At 47.1% G+C, this 18,301-nt stretch overlaps 9 protein-coding genes across 9 annotated transcripts; 7 read left to right on the forward strand and 2 right to left on the reverse strand.

Moving 5' to 3' along the window:
- Positions 1–370: 370 nt before the first annotated feature.
- Positions 371–4,008, forward strand: tof1 (putative DNA repair protein (Tof1); the record flags this gene model as incomplete). The annotated part of the gene is made up of 4 exons (XM_057285034.1): positions 371–457; positions 527–875; positions 914–2,899; positions 2,951–4,008. 4 exons carry the CDS (start codon positions 371–373, stop codon positions 4,006–4,008), a joined length of 3,480 nt encoding a protein of 1,159 aa, XP_057131300.1.
- Positions 4,009–4,281: 273 nt separating this feature from the next.
- Positions 4,282–5,147, forward strand: N7471_012316 (GFA family protein; the record flags this gene model as incomplete). The annotated part of the gene is made up of 2 exons (XM_057285035.1): positions 4,282–5,073; positions 5,121–5,147. 2 exons carry the CDS (start codon positions 4,282–4,284, stop codon positions 5,145–5,147), a joined length of 819 nt encoding a protein of 272 aa, XP_057131301.1.
- A 406-nt stretch (positions 5,148–5,553) lies between these two features.
- N7471_012317 (PhzF family phenazine biosynthesis protein) lies at positions 5,554–6,501 on the forward strand (the record flags this gene model as incomplete). Its single annotated transcript, XM_057285036.1, has 1 exon — positions 5,554–6,501. The coding sequence occupies one exon, from the start codon at positions 5,554–5,556 to the stop codon at positions 6,499–6,501; it is 948 nt and encodes a 315-aa protein (XP_057131302.1).
- A 627-nt stretch (positions 6,502–7,128) lies between these two features.
- Positions 7,129–9,739, forward strand: N7471_012318 (potassium ion transporter; the record flags this gene model as incomplete). Its single annotated transcript, XM_057285037.1, has 10 exons — positions 7,129–7,162; positions 7,218–7,338; positions 7,426–7,562; positions 7,632–7,809; positions 7,879–8,030; positions 8,086–8,133; positions 8,199–8,604; positions 8,668–9,382; positions 9,431–9,474; positions 9,526–9,739. 10 exons carry the CDS (start codon positions 7,129–7,131, stop codon positions 9,737–9,739), a joined length of 2,049 nt encoding a protein of 682 aa, XP_057131303.1.
- Positions 9,740–10,678: 939 nt separating this feature from the next.
- Positions 10,679–11,563, forward strand: N7471_012319 (uncharacterized protein; the record flags this gene model as incomplete). Its single annotated transcript, XM_057285038.1, has 1 exon — positions 10,679–11,563. One exon carries the CDS (start codon positions 10,679–10,681, stop codon positions 11,561–11,563), a length of 885 nt encoding a protein of 294 aa, XP_057131304.1.
- A 41-nt stretch (positions 11,564–11,604) lies between these two features.
- Positions 11,605–12,090, reverse strand: N7471_012320 (SRPBCC family protein; the record flags this gene model as incomplete). The annotated part of the gene is made up of 1 exon (XM_057285039.1): positions 11,605–12,090. The coding sequence occupies one exon, from the start codon at positions 12,088–12,090 to the stop codon at positions 11,605–11,607; it is 486 nt and encodes a 161-aa protein (XP_057131305.1).
- A 565-nt stretch (positions 12,091–12,655) lies between these two features.
- N7471_012321 (uncharacterized protein) lies at positions 12,656–13,222 on the reverse strand (the record flags this gene model as incomplete). Its single annotated transcript, XM_057285040.1, has 1 exon — positions 12,656–13,222. The coding sequence occupies one exon, from the start codon at positions 13,220–13,222 to the stop codon at positions 12,656–12,658; it is 567 nt and encodes a 188-aa protein (XP_057131306.1).
- A 1,746-nt stretch (positions 13,223–14,968) lies between these two features.
- Positions 14,969–15,934, forward strand: N7471_012322 (inositol oxygenase; the record flags this gene model as incomplete). The annotated part of the gene is made up of 2 exons (XM_057285041.1): positions 14,969–15,811; positions 15,878–15,934. 2 exons carry the CDS (start codon positions 14,969–14,971, stop codon positions 15,932–15,934), a joined length of 900 nt encoding a protein of 299 aa, XP_057131307.1.
- Positions 15,935–16,814: 880 nt separating this feature from the next.
- N7471_012323 (zinc-binding alcohol dehydrogenase family protein) lies at positions 16,815–18,063 on the forward strand (the record flags this gene model as incomplete). The annotated part of the gene is made up of 3 exons (XM_057285042.1): positions 16,815–17,043; positions 17,111–17,239; positions 17,330–18,063. 3 exons carry the CDS (start codon positions 16,815–16,817, stop codon positions 18,061–18,063), a joined length of 1,092 nt encoding a protein of 363 aa, XP_057131308.1.
- Between the last annotated feature and the right edge of the window lie 238 nt (positions 18,064–18,301).

Raw genomic sequence — 18,301 nt, forward strand, 5'->3', positions numbered from 1 at the left:
AGGTTCCAAGGCAGTCCAGGTGATATATCGAAAATGATTATGATTTCTTGTCGGTTAAGTAATAGAGCACTCGATCGAACCATCGGAATAGTATGCATTATTCCCAATGTTGGTGTACAGTAATGGCATCTGTAAAGAATAAGTTCGAAGGGTTCTCTAGGTAACTCCGATGTCTACACAGACCTATACATCTGACATTTTGCCAGATACTGCCACAGTGGACGTTGATATGTGGCGTAAGAGCATCGGTTATCCTCGGCACTTTGGCGGCATCCAGTTTCTCCGAACCGCCGAAGCCGAACACGCGTCGACGCGTTCCCATTCAACTCGAATCGGGAAGCAAATTAATGGGGTATCAAACTAGCTCACCATGGATGAAGAGGTTGTTCCTCTAGGACACGACGTGCAAGTCGTCGACCCAGACGTGCGTAACTATGTTTACGGCCTGGTTACTGCAGTGAGCTCACTTCCACTTTCTTTTTTGCCTGGCTTTTGGGTCAATTCACTGATACGCTTGGTTATCTAGCTCGGAGGGTTCAATGGCGAAAATGCCGACCAATATGTGCTTGGAGACGATGCGCTGGCATGTTTACGCGACATTAAACGCTGGTTGAAACTGTACGATGAAAAGAATAACAGGATGGATGTTGCGCGGTGCCTTGGAGAGGCCAACTTGATCAATGGTGATCTGCTTCCGATCCTCTCGCTCTGGTGGGCCAGTGGACAGAACAGCAAGCATATGACCAGGATATCACTGGCGTGCTTGGAGCTTCTTGTTCCCCTAACATGGCCCGTGGAGTTTCACAGCCAGATGACAGTCAACCACCATCGTCATACCCCCTACATCCAACAGACACAAGTGCAATACAAGCGAGGTATCCTCAGATCCGGGGGCTGAATCTCCTTCGTGCAGTCATTCGAATTTCTCTTCCAAGCATGGCGACCCCTCGATCCGAACGTGGAACCCGAGACGAAGGAATCCTCAAGTTGATGTTGTACCTGTTGCGGAACATCGCGATCATATCCCCCAACACCCGACTTGCGGCAGAAGGCGACGAGGAGGAGACATCCAGATCGGCCACAATCAACGCCTTCCATGAGCAAGATGCATTTGCACTTCTCCTGACTATGTGCTCCAATGTCGGCGAAGACTTCAATCTTCAAGATATTCCTCTGATGGAGACGCTTTTCCATATTGTCAAGGGTGTCAACGTCGAGAAGTTGTTCATGGATGATGAGCAGAGAACGGCCAAGCGAACTGACGAACTCAGCGATTTACTGAAAAAGGAATCACTGGTACGGAGGGAATACGCAAAGAATGCACCTACACGCCATGGGAGATTCGGTACAATGATCTGGGTCAAGCGTGACGATGCGAAGGTATCAACTGTCTCTGGACAGGGTGTCTTGCGCGACGACCAAACCACACTCCAAAAGATGGACGAGAGCAAAAAGTGGAATAAGCCTCGGCCTCGTCGTAGACAAGAAGATGTGGTCCAAAACAGCAACTTCAACATGCCCGCTCATCTTAATTCCGAGGCAACTAAGAACCTGAGGACTTTTGTGGAGGAGTTCCTGGATTCCGGATTCAACCCTCTATTCACCCATGTGCGAAAAGCAATCGAGCGCGAAGCCGAGCGTGTGGTACCAATCAATCATCGCCAATTCTTCTACACAGTCGGTTGGTTCCTGGAAGCAGAGCGCGTACGACGGACTCGACAGCTCCGCCATCGCACAGCTCAGAATGGAGGCAGAACCAAAGATATTGAACCCGATAGCTATGGTCTGGTTGCTGGTGTCCTGAACCAAGAGATGTTCATTTCTTTGAACCGGGCTATGCAGAGTAGCTTGGACAACAAGGAATGGGAAGACCTCAATGCTCAGATGCGCTGCTTCACCCAGATTCTGTTGACTGTCCAGGAAATGGCAGTGTCACCGCTCGAAGAAGACCAGGAAATTGCGGAGAATATTCAAAACCGAATTTTCTACGAAGAAACAACCCATGACCGGATCCTTACTATTTTGCGCGGATACAAAGACCAAGGCTTTGGTTATTTAGATGCCTGCACGGAGTTAGCACATGTGTTCCTGCGAATGCTGGAACGGTATTCCAAAGATAATGCCGACATGCAAATCCGTTCGCGGCGAAAGGCCAAGAAAAGGCAAAAGAAAGCTGATCAAGCCCCCGAGCAAGAGGGAGGAGATGACGATGAGGAGCGTGACTCTGAAGATGAAGACATGGAGGAAGCAGCCCAGGTCACTAAGGAACGCAGCTTTGACTTTAAGCGATTCTCAGCCAAGTTCTGCAACCAAAACTGCGTGGATACCTTCATTGCGTTCACAGGATTTTATCGAGAGCTTACCTCTGAGCAGCTCAAACGCGCCCACCGCTATTTCTACCGGATTGCATTCAAGCAGGAGATGACTGTCTTGCTGTTTCGTATGGATATTATCAGCCTTTTCTACAGAATGATCAAAGGCCCAGGCCCCATGGACTCAAACAAGTCTGTATATAAGGAATGGGAGGAATTGGTCCGGCAAATCATTCGACGACTGGTTAAGAAGCTTGAGCAGCGCCCCGCCTTGGTCACTGAACTGCTGTTCAGCAAGATCAACTCTACTGTCTACTACCTTGAATATGGACACGAAAAGCAAACGATCTCCACCTATAAGCGTCCCCCGCCGGACCTTGTGATTACATCAACGGAGGCGACGACAAAGGAAGCGAAACTCCACATCGTGATTGGCGCTCTTGTTCTCGACGGTAGAGCAGATCTGGTAACATGGGTCAAAGATGTCTTGAGCTCCGCAGCCTCCGAAAGAGAGGACTGGGAAACCCAAGAAGAAGTCCGTCGCGCTGAGAACTCCGAGACCACCAGCGTTCCCAACCCGATGATTCGTATGTTCCCCCCAGCACCCTGTTTCTCAACTGATACTAACAACAAAACAGCTGTCAAAGGCAAGAACGAGTTCGTTCAGAATGCGATGTTCTCGAACGCAAAGCTACGCCTGCTCATGACTGTCATCGGATTCGAGCGACTCGGCGTGGAAGATGTGCTTGGTGCCTCTTGGGTCGTTCCGGCCTCTTTCAAGTCCGACGAATTGCGTGAAACAATTTCTGAAATCTTGAAAGCCCTTCAAACCCCATTCTCCGCAGATGGCAATGACGATCCTCGCAAGCAGATCCAACCAAAGAACAGAGGAAGCGGTCGCGGCAACATTATTCAAGGCACGCTTGATGTCAACTTCGGATCGGAGTCTGAAGGCGAGGATATTCCAGATGGTCCTTTATTCCCGGCGAATCTGCGGTCAAAGTCTAGTGCGCTGGATGACCTCAAGAAGAAGCGTAAGAAGAAGCAGAAGGCCACTACCGAAAGGGAGCCGCTGGACGACGAAATCCTAGAAGCCCGGCGCGATGCGCGTCTATCAAACGCACTTTCTCGCCAAGCAAAGATCAAGAGTGATTTGTTCATACATGCCAGCGACGAAGAAAGCGACGAAGAAGCCGACAAGGAGTTCTTCCGCCTTGAAGAAGAGCGTCGAATTAAACAGGCAAAAGAAATCAAGAAGGCCTTGCTCACTGGAACCGTCGAACCCTCAAGCAAGGGCAAAGGGAATAAGTCTGCCGCCCGCAAGCGAGGCAGCGATACTGGCACGTCTGCAGCCGCAAAATCCAAGCGACAACGTCGTGGTTCTGGTTCTGCTGCTAGCGGGACCGAGAGTGATGCTGACGGCGATATTCTCATGGCGGAACTCGACGCTCAGTCGTCTCACTCCCAACATGAGATCTCTACTAGCCACGGCGCCGGAGAGGACGAAGACACCCCTCTCACATTAAGTGAGGATGACCTTGCTTTTGATGATGATTTCGCCTTCACTCGAGATCCCCCGAGCAAGCCCCAAGCTAAGGAGCCCGAGGCCGTAGACGATGACGAGGAAGATGAGCCTGTGGCTCCAGCCCGGAGACGTATGCGCGGTGGATTTGTGATTGAGAGTGACTCTGAATAGTGGTTTCACTTCAATATTTGTGCTATGTTTCGATTGTGATGACTTGATGAGGCGTTTGGCATTGAGATGGAAAAGGAATTGTAAAGCATCGGATACCTAAGCTCAATGAGAACAATTTTACGACTTAATATTCCCTATCTGCCAAGGACATCACAAAGCCAAGGTCCGTGCTGGATGAAGCATACAAAAAATACGAGCTTCCCCACACTTGACATCTTCTCCGCTGCAGTGAACCCATCTCCGAAGACATTTCAGCTCCAACTGACTTCGAAAATGGCTCCCGACAACAAGACTCTCACAGCGGCGTGCCACTGCCAAGGCATCCACTTCACCATAACGATTCCCGCAGACGCCCTCCCCCTCAAAGTCCACATATGCCACTGCAGCGTCTGTCGCTACACCCATGGCACACCATGTATTTTCCATGCCCCGCTACCAGCAGGCGTAGCACCGCAATTCATCGCTCCGTCCAGCATAGACAAACTGACACCCTACAACCACGCCGAGTCCCAGGGAACGCGGCATTTCTGCAGTACCTGCGGCTGCCACATCGGGGATAAATCACACGACGACGGCAACTGGGTGATATCTACGGCTATCTTCACTGAGCCAAACCAGGGTCTATGGGAGCTGCATTCACATGCTTTCACGAACTCCTCGCTTGATGGAGGGCTTTCGGCGATGTTCTCGCATATTGATGGTCGCCAGCTTGATGTCTTTAACCCGGAGACGTCATTGGATACTAGCAAGGCTGAAAACCGTGTCCGAGTAGACACAGTCAGAACCGAGGCTGAGGAATTGCGCGCCGAATGTCACTGCGGTGGCGTTTCGTTCTCTATCTCCCGTCCTAGAAAGGAATTTCTTGCTAGTCCTGCAAGCGAGGGGTGGGTTTTGTCAAGAGACACGAGCAAGTGGCTTGCGCTTCTTGATCTCTGTGATGACTGTCGCCTGGTCGATGGGTCGAATGTCATAGCTTGGATGTTCGTTCCAGTTGATCATATATCCCCTTCTCCACCAGGAGATTTGATTATCGGGTCGTTGAAAAGTTACAAGTCTAGTGAAGAGGTACTACGGAAATTCTGTGGGACATGTGGCGCGACGGTGTTTTATAGTTGTACCGACCGGCCGGGGATGGTTGATGTCGCGGTTGGCATTTTGCGTTCGCCAGAGGGGGTGATGGCTGGGAATTGGGCATTGTGGAGGGGGAGAATTAGTTCTGGGGATGATGGATTGAAGTATGATCCTGACTTTAGTAGAGCGTTGATTGAGGGATTGAAGGTATGGGGGAGTAGGAGGGATATGCCGGATGATTTTGTTCTTCCGCGAGTATAGCGGTTTATTGTCCACCGTGCAAATGCCGTAGATATTCAGTTTAAATAAAATCCAATTGTTCTAGAGGCATGGACCACATTCTAAGTGTAGCGTGAATTTTAACGGTGAGTCAAAGCGAAAAGTGGGACCTTTCGATGTAACTATAAAAGCCATCCGACGTCCCCCGTGGATGTCGACATATTCCAAAATATCCCAGTATCCCAATACCCCAACATGACTCACCTCAAATTCGTCACCCTTGATGTCTTTACATCAACACCCTACTCCGGCAACCCGCTAGCGGTAGTCTTCCTTCCAGAAGACGACTCAACCGCTCTAACCCAGAGCCAGAAACAAACTATCGCACGGGAATTCAATCTATCCGAGAGTATCTTTGTCCACCCAGTACGTGAGAAAGGAAAGCGCACCATCGACATCTTCACCACAGACTGCGAAATCCCCTTCGCAGGCCATCCCACCATTGGCGCAGCCTCTTGGTTCTTGAGCCACTCACCCGACCCCGCGGATGGCGATGGCGTCACCACCCTGGCGACCAAGTCCGGCGACATCCCCATCTCCGTCCAGAATCGCGAGACCAAATACGTCGCTGCGCAGATTGCGCACAATACACGTATTCATGCTGCGCGGTTCAGCCTGAAGGAGGTGGTGAGGCTGCACCCAACGCTGGCGCCGTTCTTTACTCGGCCGGATGTTACTTTCCCGCTCTTTTCAATTGTCAATGGGATGAGCCAGTTGTTTATTGAGCTTCCTTCGCTTGAGGCGCTGGCTGCTGTTACACCTGCGACCGGTGGTGAGCTGGTTTCTGCTGATTATCTTGATGAGGGGTGGAAGGTTGGGTTAGTCTGTGTGTACTTCATTGTTCGGGATGTTGAGGATAGTGTCACGAAGAAGAAGGTTATTCGGTCCAGGATGATGCTGGGAACCCTGGAAGATCCGGCTACTGGCAGCTCGGCTAGTGGGTTGGCGGCGTACTTGACACTGACGGAGGGCAAGGCTGGTCAGAATCATCAGTACCATGTTGTGCAAGGTGTTGAAATGGGACGCCGCAGTGATATTGGTGTTGGGGCTACGTTGGATGGCGACAAGAGGATTGAACAGGTTGTGTTGACGGGCACTGCTGTTAGCGTGTCTGAGGGCAAGGTGCTGGTTCCTCATGCCTGAATAAAACCACAGCCCTAGAACTGTGATGAGTTATACTGTAAGGTAACTAGTGAGGTTGAGATGGCGGCCTGACCTTTTAGGATAGTAGCTTAGGATAACTAACTTGTGGGAAATAATTTGGTTCGTTTGATTGGGGCTACAAAGAGAGAGCAGGCGTCTCTCTTATTTTCTCGTATTCCATCTTTTCTTTTTCTACAGCCATTTTACCACTAGACCATAACAAAAACCTCGTGTCCTGTTTAGGGCATCGGGAGGCCATTTCGACATAACTAACTGACTGACTGACTAGTTAGCTCCGCCTTAGAAGAGCTTATCTCTTCTTCTTCCAAATCGTTGACCAAGGATATATGGTCAGAAGATGGTTGCGGGCATATGAATTGGCTATAGCAGGGGAAGCTGAAAGCTATGCTGCGAGCAGTGGCGCAGTGCCAAACGGTGATTTGCCAGGCAAATCCCTCACGCAAATCATTGTAGATCATTATTTTATACGGAGTAGGCAACAAGTAGGCAATTATTGAATTCACGATTAGTGGTAAAATGGCTGTAGAAAAAGAAAAAAAGCCAGCTATATAATGAACCTTGTAGGCCCCCGTCGAATTTCCCCTGTATACAATCAAGTTTTGTGCCATGTGGAAGTCGATTAACTTTCTCACCCTGCATTGTACGTCCAGGGGTGCATCGGCATACCTTATTTCAACTCTAATTCGTTTTGATAGACGCATGGATTATCACCCTCAGCCTTCTGAGCTTGGTTATAGTGTACCCTTATGGTAACTTGAAAGCCGTCGATGCTTATTTCTTCGGTGCCAGCGCGTCGACTGAGTCAGGTATGAATACGTAAGTAGTTCCCTTTGCTTCCAAGCTTTTCTCTTCCTTTTCGATCTCATCAAGTCGGCTAAACATGGAGTTTTTATGAGTCTCAAGTGTCGACATCAAAGCTTTGAAGACCTACCAACAGGTGTATCTATATCTCATTCCGATCTTGGGAAACTTAGGATTCATCAACATCATTGTGGTTGTTTTTCGGGTTCGATGTTTTGAAAAACATCTCAGAGCAACTGGTGAGCAGCTCCCCCTCCGCATCCTGCTCAGTCCTATGATCATGAACTAACTTGCCTCCCTAAATACAGCACCGCATCTTTTGAGACCTGACACGCTCTCTGGACAAGACGCAGAGGCGCAAGTCAAGTACAAAACCGATTTGAGCAGCACTATTGACGAAGCCCCAAGCGATCAATCTATAAACCACAAAACAGATGACTTGGATGAGGATAAGGGGCGTGATGAGACCCGAGAAAAAGCTCCAAGGTTGGTCTCAGCGCCATAGATCGACATAAAATGCTCTCTGATATATTGGGTACTGACTTAATGCATCAGGGTTTCCCAGGAATTGAAGGATGCGAAAGTCGATGATACAGCCAACTCGAATATCAACTCGGGAAAGCAAGTCATTCATTTTGCTGACGACCAGTCATTTTCCAACAAGGACAAAGCTCTGTATATCCCCCCTCCGTGGAAACGTGATAGAGGTGCATGAAAAGCAAATCCATATTTCCCGTCCATATTCTCACGAATAATTCGCAGGCACCCCGTTTTCTGAGATTGATGGAAAGGCTGATGATGACGATGATGGTAAGTCCTGATAAAGTGGCGCATATGAGTAAATTCAAGTTGGTTATTAACTTGGGTTATGAAAGGACGACCCGAGAAGGTTCTTCGTCGACAAACTACCAGAAGCATATACTCACGTACTGCAACCCTTGAACGCGTTGTAACCTCTGTGTTCGTTTTGGGAAACTCTCCTAGCGACGACCAGAAGAGCCAAGAAAGAACGCACAATGGCATGAAGCAGCTCGATTTACCGAATATTTCTTCACACGCTACAATAGGCCGGAACTCCCAGTTCCACAACCTGTCTGCTGAAGATCGAGAAAGACTCGGCGGTATTGAATATCGAAGCTTGAAGCTTCTGTTGAAGATTGTGGTGGGATTTTTCTTTGGTCTGCATCTCCTCGGTGCAATCTGTCTGGTTGGATGGATTCGTCATGCACATCCAAAATATCGCGATTATCTTGCTGAATGTGGGCAAGGCAATGTTTGGTGGTAAGTGGGCTTCGTCATTTGAGATCAACGACATAGTCACTTATTCTTTTTCCTTGGCGATAGGGGCATTTACTCCGCTCAGACGATGGTTGACAATGTTGGCTTTACTCTGACACCAGATTCAATGATCTCCTTTCGAGATGCGACATTCCCAATGATTTTTATGAGTTTCCTTGCATTTGCCGGGAATACTTGTTATCCATGCCTTCTTCGACTTGTCATTTGGATCATGTCCAAGGTCTGCCATTCTAAATCCTCGCTCAAAGACCCCCTCAGATTCCTGCTCGATCATCCGCGACGGTGCTATACGCTGCTTTTCCCAAGCCGGCCAACCTGGATTCTCTTCGGAATATTGTTCCTCATGAACTTAATCGATGTCATTCTCATCCTTGTGCTGGACTTGGACAATCCCACCGTTAATAATCTCGCTCCTGGTCAACGAATTCTTGCTGCTACTTTCCAAGCAGCATCAGCGCGTCACACGGGTACATCAACATTCAACTTGGCTGAAGTGAGCCCCGCCGTCCAATTCAGCTTGGTCATCATGATGTATATTGCAGTTTTTCCAATCGCGATCAGCATAAGAGCTTCCAATGTTTATGAAGAAAAGACTTTGGGTATATATGGTAATGTTAGTGACATAGACGAGAATGATGGCCGGTCTTATATTATCAGCCATATTCAGAACCAACTGAGCTTTGACTTGTGGTACATCTTCCTCGGCTGCTTTTGCATCTGCATCTCCGAGGGTGATAAGATCGCAGATACGTCGATTCCGGTAAGTGATCGATATCCAATCTTGCAACCATAAAATTAACAATTCCAGGCCTTTTCTGTATTCTCGGTGTTATTCGAAGTTGTTTCAGCATAGTGAGTTATTCATGCATACTTTTACTTTTTCATTGACTAATTCCGATGAAGTGGCAATGTTGGGCTCAGTCTTGGATATCCCACCGTTTCGACATCTCTTTGTGGAGAGTTTACCGTTTTCAGCAAGCTCGTCATGTGCGTGATGATGATTCGAGGCCGCCACCGTGGATTGCCTTACAAGCTTGATCGTGCCATTGTTCTCCCAGGCGAGCGCCTAGAAGAAGATGGCCGAGATCGGGAAGAGGTTCAACCCTTGGTTGACTGAAAAAGAAGAAGTCTCAGGCGACTTGCTCGCAGATTTCAGACAATGAGGGGTTTCCGAATGGGCTTCTAGTATAGGCTGCTATAATGGAGATCATTCGTTTGATAAGGTCGGCGCAATCATATGCCAAAGATGAAATACAACTTCAGGAACTCATGGAGATCGTTGATCTACTAGTCATGGGGGGTGTTATAAGTTATTGTAAAGTAGGTTTTAGATTGGACAGTTTGTAAGGTATAGATGCAATCGTGACACTTTCACACTTCCGGGGTTTCGTTCAGGAAGCCAGGAACAGATGTAAAGTGCATGTTCTTTTTTATCGGTTGAAATATATAGCATGTATTATACTAATATGTTCTACTAAATAACTTCTAAAAAACTACATAAATCAGGTCCTCATATTTCTATTTGTAAATCTAGAATGTGCTGCGCCACACCCTCGTGATAATTTCTCTTTCGGGTCCCCGTGAGGCTGAAAGCTGACTGTGACGTGCGCTCGCGAGTCATATTAGGCTGCAGACCAGATTTGACTGTATTTATAATTCTACATAGGTAGTCAACGTTGGGAGTGTGAACAGTTTAATTATCTGTGTTGTATTCTTAAATTTACAATTAAATGGCGAAATCATCTTCAGAGCCTGATCTGGAACCCAAACTCCATCGGTATACACGACGCCGAGAATTATATGCCAAACCGAAAGGTGTGCAACGGGCAAGATCAAAGGCACACCATGTACAAGAGACACATTTCATCGAGCCCGGGAAACACGAAGAGTCTCCCCTTTTCAAGAGGTATGAACTCTTACCCCCTATTGGAACTTCTACTCCTAACATTGAAATCCCAGATTCTTCTCCCTTCCACAGGAAATAAGAAATAACATTTACGGCAAACTTCTCGTCCAACCATGCAAATTTGATATGTACCACTCCAACCCATGCAAAATGCCTCTGCGTCGTATACGACCAGGCCCAGATCCACATCCCTGGAACAGAGAAGGCCCCCAATGTGCAAACTGCCATAGCTACGTTTGGAGGCAGCCGCAAGTCCCGATATTCCAATCCTCAGCACGAAGCCAGTGGGCGCAGCCGCATAAAAACGCCTATCTCTGTGACAATTGCTACTGGGACCTGGACGGAGCCGTGGAGGGGATTCCGTGCATGAGGTCTCTACCATGCCTATGCGGAAGGCGTGACAGTCTAGCCATTCTGCTCGCCAGCAAGCGGTTTTGGAACGAGGCTGCACCGGTCTTCTGGAAGGAGAACTGGTTCGCCTTCGAGGATCCCTCTCTCCTAACGGGATTCTTGACTGCTATTCGTCCCCAAGTGAGAACGTGGCTAAGACGGATATCGTTCATCCCTATTCATGCTTACCACCATGATGAACACCCCAGTACATTTCCGCAGTGGCGGGATCCGATTTGGAATGGATGGGATGATATTAAGAGCTGCTGGAATTTACTGAGACTGTGCGAGGGACTAACAGAGCTGGAGCTTGATGTGGTGTCTTTGACGCGCAAGGAATGGGCTCAGGCTATTCGACTAATTTGTGTCAAGAAGCGAGTCGCGTTCTTCTGCCAGTTGGACACAGAGAACATTGCATATATGTCTGGAGAACCAACGAACTTTGTATGGGAGTCGCATGCTCGGAGGAAACGATTCGACTCGCCCACAACTGCTTTGCTTGCTTCTAGCATGACTGGCGACAGAGCTATTAAAAGGAAAGCTCTGATAACTCATTACTCTAAGAATACCCTACATCAAAGATGTGGTGATTATGGGGTCGAGTTCACTGAGAAGATGATCGAGGGTCGAAGATGGAATTCATGATAGCGTGTGTCAAGGACGGCGTTTTCCGCCACTTATCAACTTCAAAGCTTCTGCTCCTCAACCAATTGCCTCAACACTTTGATTGTCCCCTCAACCGCCATTTGGCTCATCTTCTTCTCCTTCTCGAGCAGCGCCGCCAGCTCCACCTCTGAGACACCGGGGTGTCTCCATTCGAAGATATACGTCATGTAGAGCTCCCCACCAGCTCCTTGACTAATCACATTGCTGACCTTGCTTCCATTCGGCTGCTCAAATTCTACCCGGGTAGGCTTGAAAGCTGTAACGGTCTCTTGAACTGTTTTCTGGGTTTCGCGGAAGAGGACTTCGCGAACGGTGACGGGGTTGCCGGTCGATTGGTCGACGGAGTCACTGACGACCTTGGTGGATTGGATCGCTCCTGGAACAAATGTCTCTGCAGAGCGGATTTTGAGGAGGAGGCCGTTCCAGATTTGTTCGAGGGTAACAACGGGTGTTGCGCCTGGTGGGTTGATCGGGGCGGTGAAGGCGATGTTGTTCGTTGAAGACATTTTGGGAGGATATGAAACGAAATTGTCTCTATGATTTGGGTCAGTGCTTTGAAGAATTTTGATCAGCAATTTTGTCCGAACTTGAGGCTTTTATATATTCAATGTTCGAATCTAGGGTCACTGCGAAAAGGAATGACGAAACCGATACGCCGATAAGATTGATCAGCTCGGCATTACGGACCTCGGGAGGCCCGATGAGCCGGATTTCTAATATTCCTGCCTTAGATATCAGGACTCAACATTATCCAATCTGGACAAGCATCATGTTCATGTAGACTAGAAATGAAAAAGTGATAAATTTTGAATATTCGGGATATGGAAAGAAACGGAACTTCATAGATATTGAGGATGTGCGACCAAGGACAATCAGGGGGTTCTGGATCATGATGATGCTCCAAGCTGGCTGCTTGTATCCCAGGGCAATCTGTATATCCTTCTGGAATGGCCTGAAGACTAAATTTGAAAAGCAAAACAACTCCAATCCTCAAGCACATAGAGCAGTGCTTTTTGTATATCAGTTTTTTCGCACGACGCCCCAAAATGTTAGACAATATTGACATTTCCATCATCGTGCCGGGGGTTCGTCTTTTTGTCTCATATAATTAAACATCCAATCAATTACCTCGCAGTCATCACGGATGTGAAAGCTGTTGGTAAATTGACCGGGCGGACACCAGGGCAGTAGATTCTTGTTCTTAGGAAGATCTTTGTAGTATTCATAGAATTCAAGGTGCACGTCAACAGCTAATATTGCCCAGCATCGGCCATGCTCGGTGTTGGAATCCTCAAGTGCCTCTGTGAGCTGCTTCAAAGATTCTTCTGGGGTATCCATGCGGCGCTTTGCTTGAACCAATGCATGGTCAACGATGTCCCGATCCCCTGAAAAGCGGTGCTGGAGGCGAGAGATGAGAAAGTGTGAAAGTTTATTGTTCCTTCGGTTTTGTTTAGGAGCAACAGAATAGCCCATGTTAGCAGGGAAGTAATAAGTGAGTATCCCAGATAGCATTACTTTCACGTTGTCTTGATAATTGGTATTATTTTCAACAAATGTGAGAAACGCATCGATAATAGGAATCTCAATGTAGTTGGCCATGGTTGTTGTTTGGTTTTCTGCATGGCTGGAGACTGTCATTGTTGATAATATTCGAATTTAGTCACAATGCCCCTGATATGTACATGAATTAATTGGAACGATAATTCTTATTGATGAAGTCATTTTAACTGGCTAGGTGGGGTTGAATTGGTGGCCTGTGTCTCGCTTATCACAGCGCCTAGCGATTGGCTACAAGTTCGTCAGGTATAAGGCGCATTATTGGCCTATTTCTCAGACCAAAGTGCATGAAATTTCTATGCTACAGCCAAGTAAACCGAAGAATCTATGATCTATGAAAAGCACCCCCAAAATTGTGGCAGAGAGTTCAATTTCACCCTTCAACGATGATGGATGGCAGAGTATATGTATGAGCCTTGAATTATACAGGTGGTCTCAGGAATCCACCCTTCTTCCAAGGTAGAAAAAGAAGACCAAAGGAGGAATATCTAATACATGAATCTGATATTTTGACCTGGTAAAATTGTTAGTTGCTATATTAGTGTATGAAAGTGATATAGCTATAGTAGATGCAGAGAAGCAAGTCTAAGAAAGAAGGAAGGAAAATACTTTGTCTGGGGAATGATTGTTCTTTGTCTTTTTTTCATTAGATAGGTAGCTAGGTATCTCGAGATCACTACACCTCGAATTAGTAAAAAAATTGAACCTCTAGGTCTGCCTAGGTGAAGCCCGTGGCAGCCGAGTAAGAATCATGAGATCACCGAACAATAAAGGATACCATGCAAGAAAGAGTCATTCTGCTGAGCACTGAGGGATCAGGGTTGAATGCTCAAACAAACCAGTTTCCCGATAATTCCGAACTTGCCTGAGAAAGATGACTTGACTACATTATATACGTACATGCATGGATATTTCGGAAAATGAAGGCCGAGAGATAAGGTTGTTTTAGTGTGGGGCATCCCGCATTTTGTGGTCTGTTTAGTTCGCCTAACATCAGCCCTGAATTGAAAACACATACATAACAGCAACATAACATTGGAAATCCCCGAATTCCGGCTTGATCTACTTAGTAGACTCCCGCATATCAGACGTCTAGACACCCCGGAAACCACTATTTTGTGGGTTCGATCCAGCCCACCCACGGGATTACAAGCTTGTTTGCACTTATCTAGTCTGCGATGAGAGATGCAATTTCTGCAATTGATGGTATTTAATGCCCAAGGCTATCCTAGGGTAAGGGATGAGACGGAAACTGGCGTTGTAGTCGTTGTATTTCCGGTGTGATTACGACATTAGATTTTCCCCAAATGTTCATTAGACAGATGTTTTAACGTTCTATGCACTCCTATATGATGTCTTTTCATGAACTCTAGTTTTCCTGGAGGCAGCATACCGAGAGATGTGTCGGAAATGATTATTATAATACCAACCCATAGCAGTTTGAGGTTTGAAAGTAATTGGTACATCCCATTCTTTATACATGTAAAGATTAAGGGGCTATGCCCCGGTGTACAAATTTAGGCAGTGCGGAAGTCGCTTTCCACACCAAGTGATCATCATATATTGGCAGAGATAATGACATAGGAAGCGGAAGTAAAGAACCGATCAATAACCAGTGCTCAGTTTGAAATGGCTTTCTCACCACGGAAAATACGATCCGGGAATTGTTCAATATATCCTTGAGCTCAGGCTATAAGTTTCCCGCCACAGACCCTCCCATGAAGCAATAGATCCAGACTTTCTGTTACATTATCCATCTCATCATAACCTTTGAAAACGAAACAAGACTACAAGACTACAAGACTCGAAGAGCACCAGCCCGCAAATATGGCCGCCGCAGTCCAGTCCGCCCCAATCAGCCTCGAGACAATGTCCGACAACATCGATGCCGTCAATGTCTACAAGACAGAACTTCACGATGAATCCGAATTCGACAAGTCCAAAGACAAAGCTGGATTTCGTCAGTTTGACGATGCTTGTGACCAAGTCAAGAACTTCTATGCCCAGCAACACACCCTTCAGACGGTAGCATACAACCTGAAAGCACGCAACGATTTCAAAAATAAGACTCGTGCTCACATGACTGTTTGGGAGGCGATGGAAAAGCTGAACACGTTCATCGATGAATGTGACCCCGATACCTCCGAGTCTCAGATGACCCATCTTTTGCAATCTGCCGAAGCAATCCGCAAAGAAGGAAAGCCTCGCTGGATGCAGTTGGTCGGACTGATCCATGATCTTGGAAAACTCCTCTTTTTCTTCGGGGCCAAGGGTCAGTGGGATGTTGTTGGTGATACCTTCGCAGTTGGCTGTGCTTTCGACGACAGAATTATCTTCGGTAACAAGTCTTTCAAGGACAACGAGGACTACAACAGCGAGATTTACAGCACTAAGTTTGGAATCTATTCTCCTGGTTGCGGATTGGAGAATGTTATGCTTTGCTGGGGCCACGATGAGTACCTCTACCATATCGTCAAAGATCAGTCCACAATTCCCGAGGAAGGCCTCGCGATGATTCGATACCATTCGTTCTACCCTTGGCACCGGGAGGGCGCATACCATGAGTTGATGGATGAACATGATCATAAGATGCTGGAAGCTGTGAGGGCTTTCAACCCTTACGATCTGTATAGCAAGAGTGACGAAGTCCCTGATTTTGAGAAGCTCAAGGTAAGCTCGGCCCTTAAATATTTAGATTATACTACGACATATGCTAACTTGAGTGGTACTGAACAGCCTTACTACATGGAGCTCATTGACGAGTACTTCCCCACCAAGGTCATCAAATGGTAGTTGCATTTTGGTGCTGCCCTGCCACCCAAGTGTGTCCGAAGGATCTGTTACGGAATCCTGTTTGATAAAATTTATCTTTTGCATACAACACGATTATGTTTATTGTTTAAGATGAGAACAGACATTTTTATCTCCTGTATTGAAATGATTTACCAGCAAAGTTTTACCTAGAGCTCACTAGACTTATGGTAGTTAGTATCATAGTTTTAATCTAAATTCTCTTCTTACGTACGCTAGGACTATAAGCTAGTTAGTTATATATATCCTAACTTAAGTATAAGTACTGTTAGCTACCGCGCTACTACTTACTAGCTTTACTATTTTCGTGCTATCTCGTCGAGTAGTCTAGAAAAGCCTATTACAATACTTCCTAAATAAATACCTTATAAATACTTTTATGAAAACCTAATACCCGATTAATAAATTCAATACGTAGTATAGGCTAATACGTAGTACCTAAATCAACGGTAGTATATATAGGATGTTTCGAATACGTTTTGACGCGTCAATACCCTCTCACTACCGTATTGCTACCGTATTTGAATTTTGTGGATCCTCTGTATGGGACGACGTCAATCACCGACCAATACCTTGGTTAATCAATCGCCATCCTATCATTGCTATTACGGGCCAGAGTGGTGACATATAGTCAAGTCGATTCATGATAAAAGCAGCTTAGATTATTCGTCAGGCCGCACTGTTGAGAAAGATAAATGTCTACGCGTCAGTCAGTTTTCCTCCTTACGGAAAATGCTAGTTAAAACGCGGCGGCATGGTTATAGAAAATCAACCTGCCAACCTCACCTAGCTTTCTTGTAGATTATCCAGAGCGAGCAGTTTCACTATCACTTCGCTAACCGAATCGGGTGTGCAAATAACCATGAGGCAAGCCATTATTAAAGAAGATTTGAGCACCTCTTTCGAAACCGACGCTGCCATTCCCGAGCCTAACGAGGATGAAGTCATAATTCGTGCGGTGTACGCCGGAGTAAATCCGATCGACTGGAAAGGTGCTCGGGAAGCGGATGCGGTAGCTCTACATGGAGAGCTGAAGAATCCAGTCCATCGGGCGGCTGGAAAGGATTTTGCGGGCTACGTCCATGCTGTTGGTTAGTTCACCATTATTTCGGTTGGCTTGTATAACGTCCTCTGTGAGTCTAACTGCCAGAAATTCAGGCCGAAAGGTTCACAGTTTTCGTGTTGGAGATCGAGTGACGGCCGTCAACCATAGTAGTGGCTTCGCCGAGTATTCAGTCGGACCGGCATGCACCACTGCGTTGCTGCCACCGCACGTCTCATTTGCAGGTATGTATGCAACCAAGCCCAGTAGATAAGCACACATGATTCCAAACCTCTCTCGTGTTAAATATACTGACCGCGCCCGTTCACATTCAGAAGCGTCGACGTTTGGACTGGCGTATATCACGGCAGCACTTGGCGTCTTCAAAAATCGGCCCCTACCAACACCCTGGAATCCAGCACCGCGAGACACCAAGCACCCGATTATCATTTACGGCGCTTCGTCCGCTGTAGGCGCTTTCGCGGTTAAGTTGGCCTCGCTTGCCAATCTTCATCCCATCATCGCTATTGCGGGCCAGAGTGGTGACGTGGTCAAGTCGATTCTTGACCCGAAGAAGGGCGACATGTTTCTGGATTATAGGCAGGGTCCAGAGAAGCTCATCCAAAGAATACAGAGCACGCCGGGGGACATCCACTTCGCATTTGATGCAGTCTGCGGAGCAGGAACATCGGAACTCCTATGTCAGGTGCTCTATCCCGAAAACTCCTATCTAGGTCGATCTCTTCATCTGGAGGAAGGGGTGACAAAAATACCCCAGAACATTGATTGTCAAGTTGCTTTCGCGCCGGGTCTATGGGAGCCTAACGACCCGGATGGTCCGGATGGAGAGAACAGTCCTAATATTGGCCCGAGAGCCTTCGCGACTGTGGTTTTTGCCTATCTTACCTTTGCTCTTGAAAATGAGCTGGTTCGTGGACATCCTTACGAAGTACTGCCGAACGGACTGGAGGGACTTTCGGATGGTCTTAAGGCTCTGAAGGCCGCGAAGAACAAAGGTGTAAAGTATGTTTGTGAGATCGCTGCTACGCCGGGATTTTCCGATATGTAGAAGAGAATTCCAGGATCACTCAAACTACTACCCAACTGACACGGGCAGCTCCGAAGGAACATGTTGTGCAGTCTTGATTATTATATCATGGTTAACTGGCTGACCGATGACAGGGTTTTTGTGTGGTTTCACACCTAAATGGAGACAAGTGGATGAGTCTCTATGCTTCTTTCATGCGTTTCTTGATGAAATTTGACTGTCAGGTGTAGCGCTCATGCTATTCAATGTCAAATTGTAT

Source organism: Penicillium samsonianum, assembly GCF_028829775.1.
Source record: "Penicillium samsonianum strain IBT 33392 chromosome Unknown utg000007l_segment0_segment0, whole genome shotgun sequence".
NCBI classification, from domain to species: domain Eukaryota; kingdom Fungi; phylum Ascomycota; class Eurotiomycetes; order Eurotiales; family Aspergillaceae; genus Penicillium; species Penicillium samsonianum.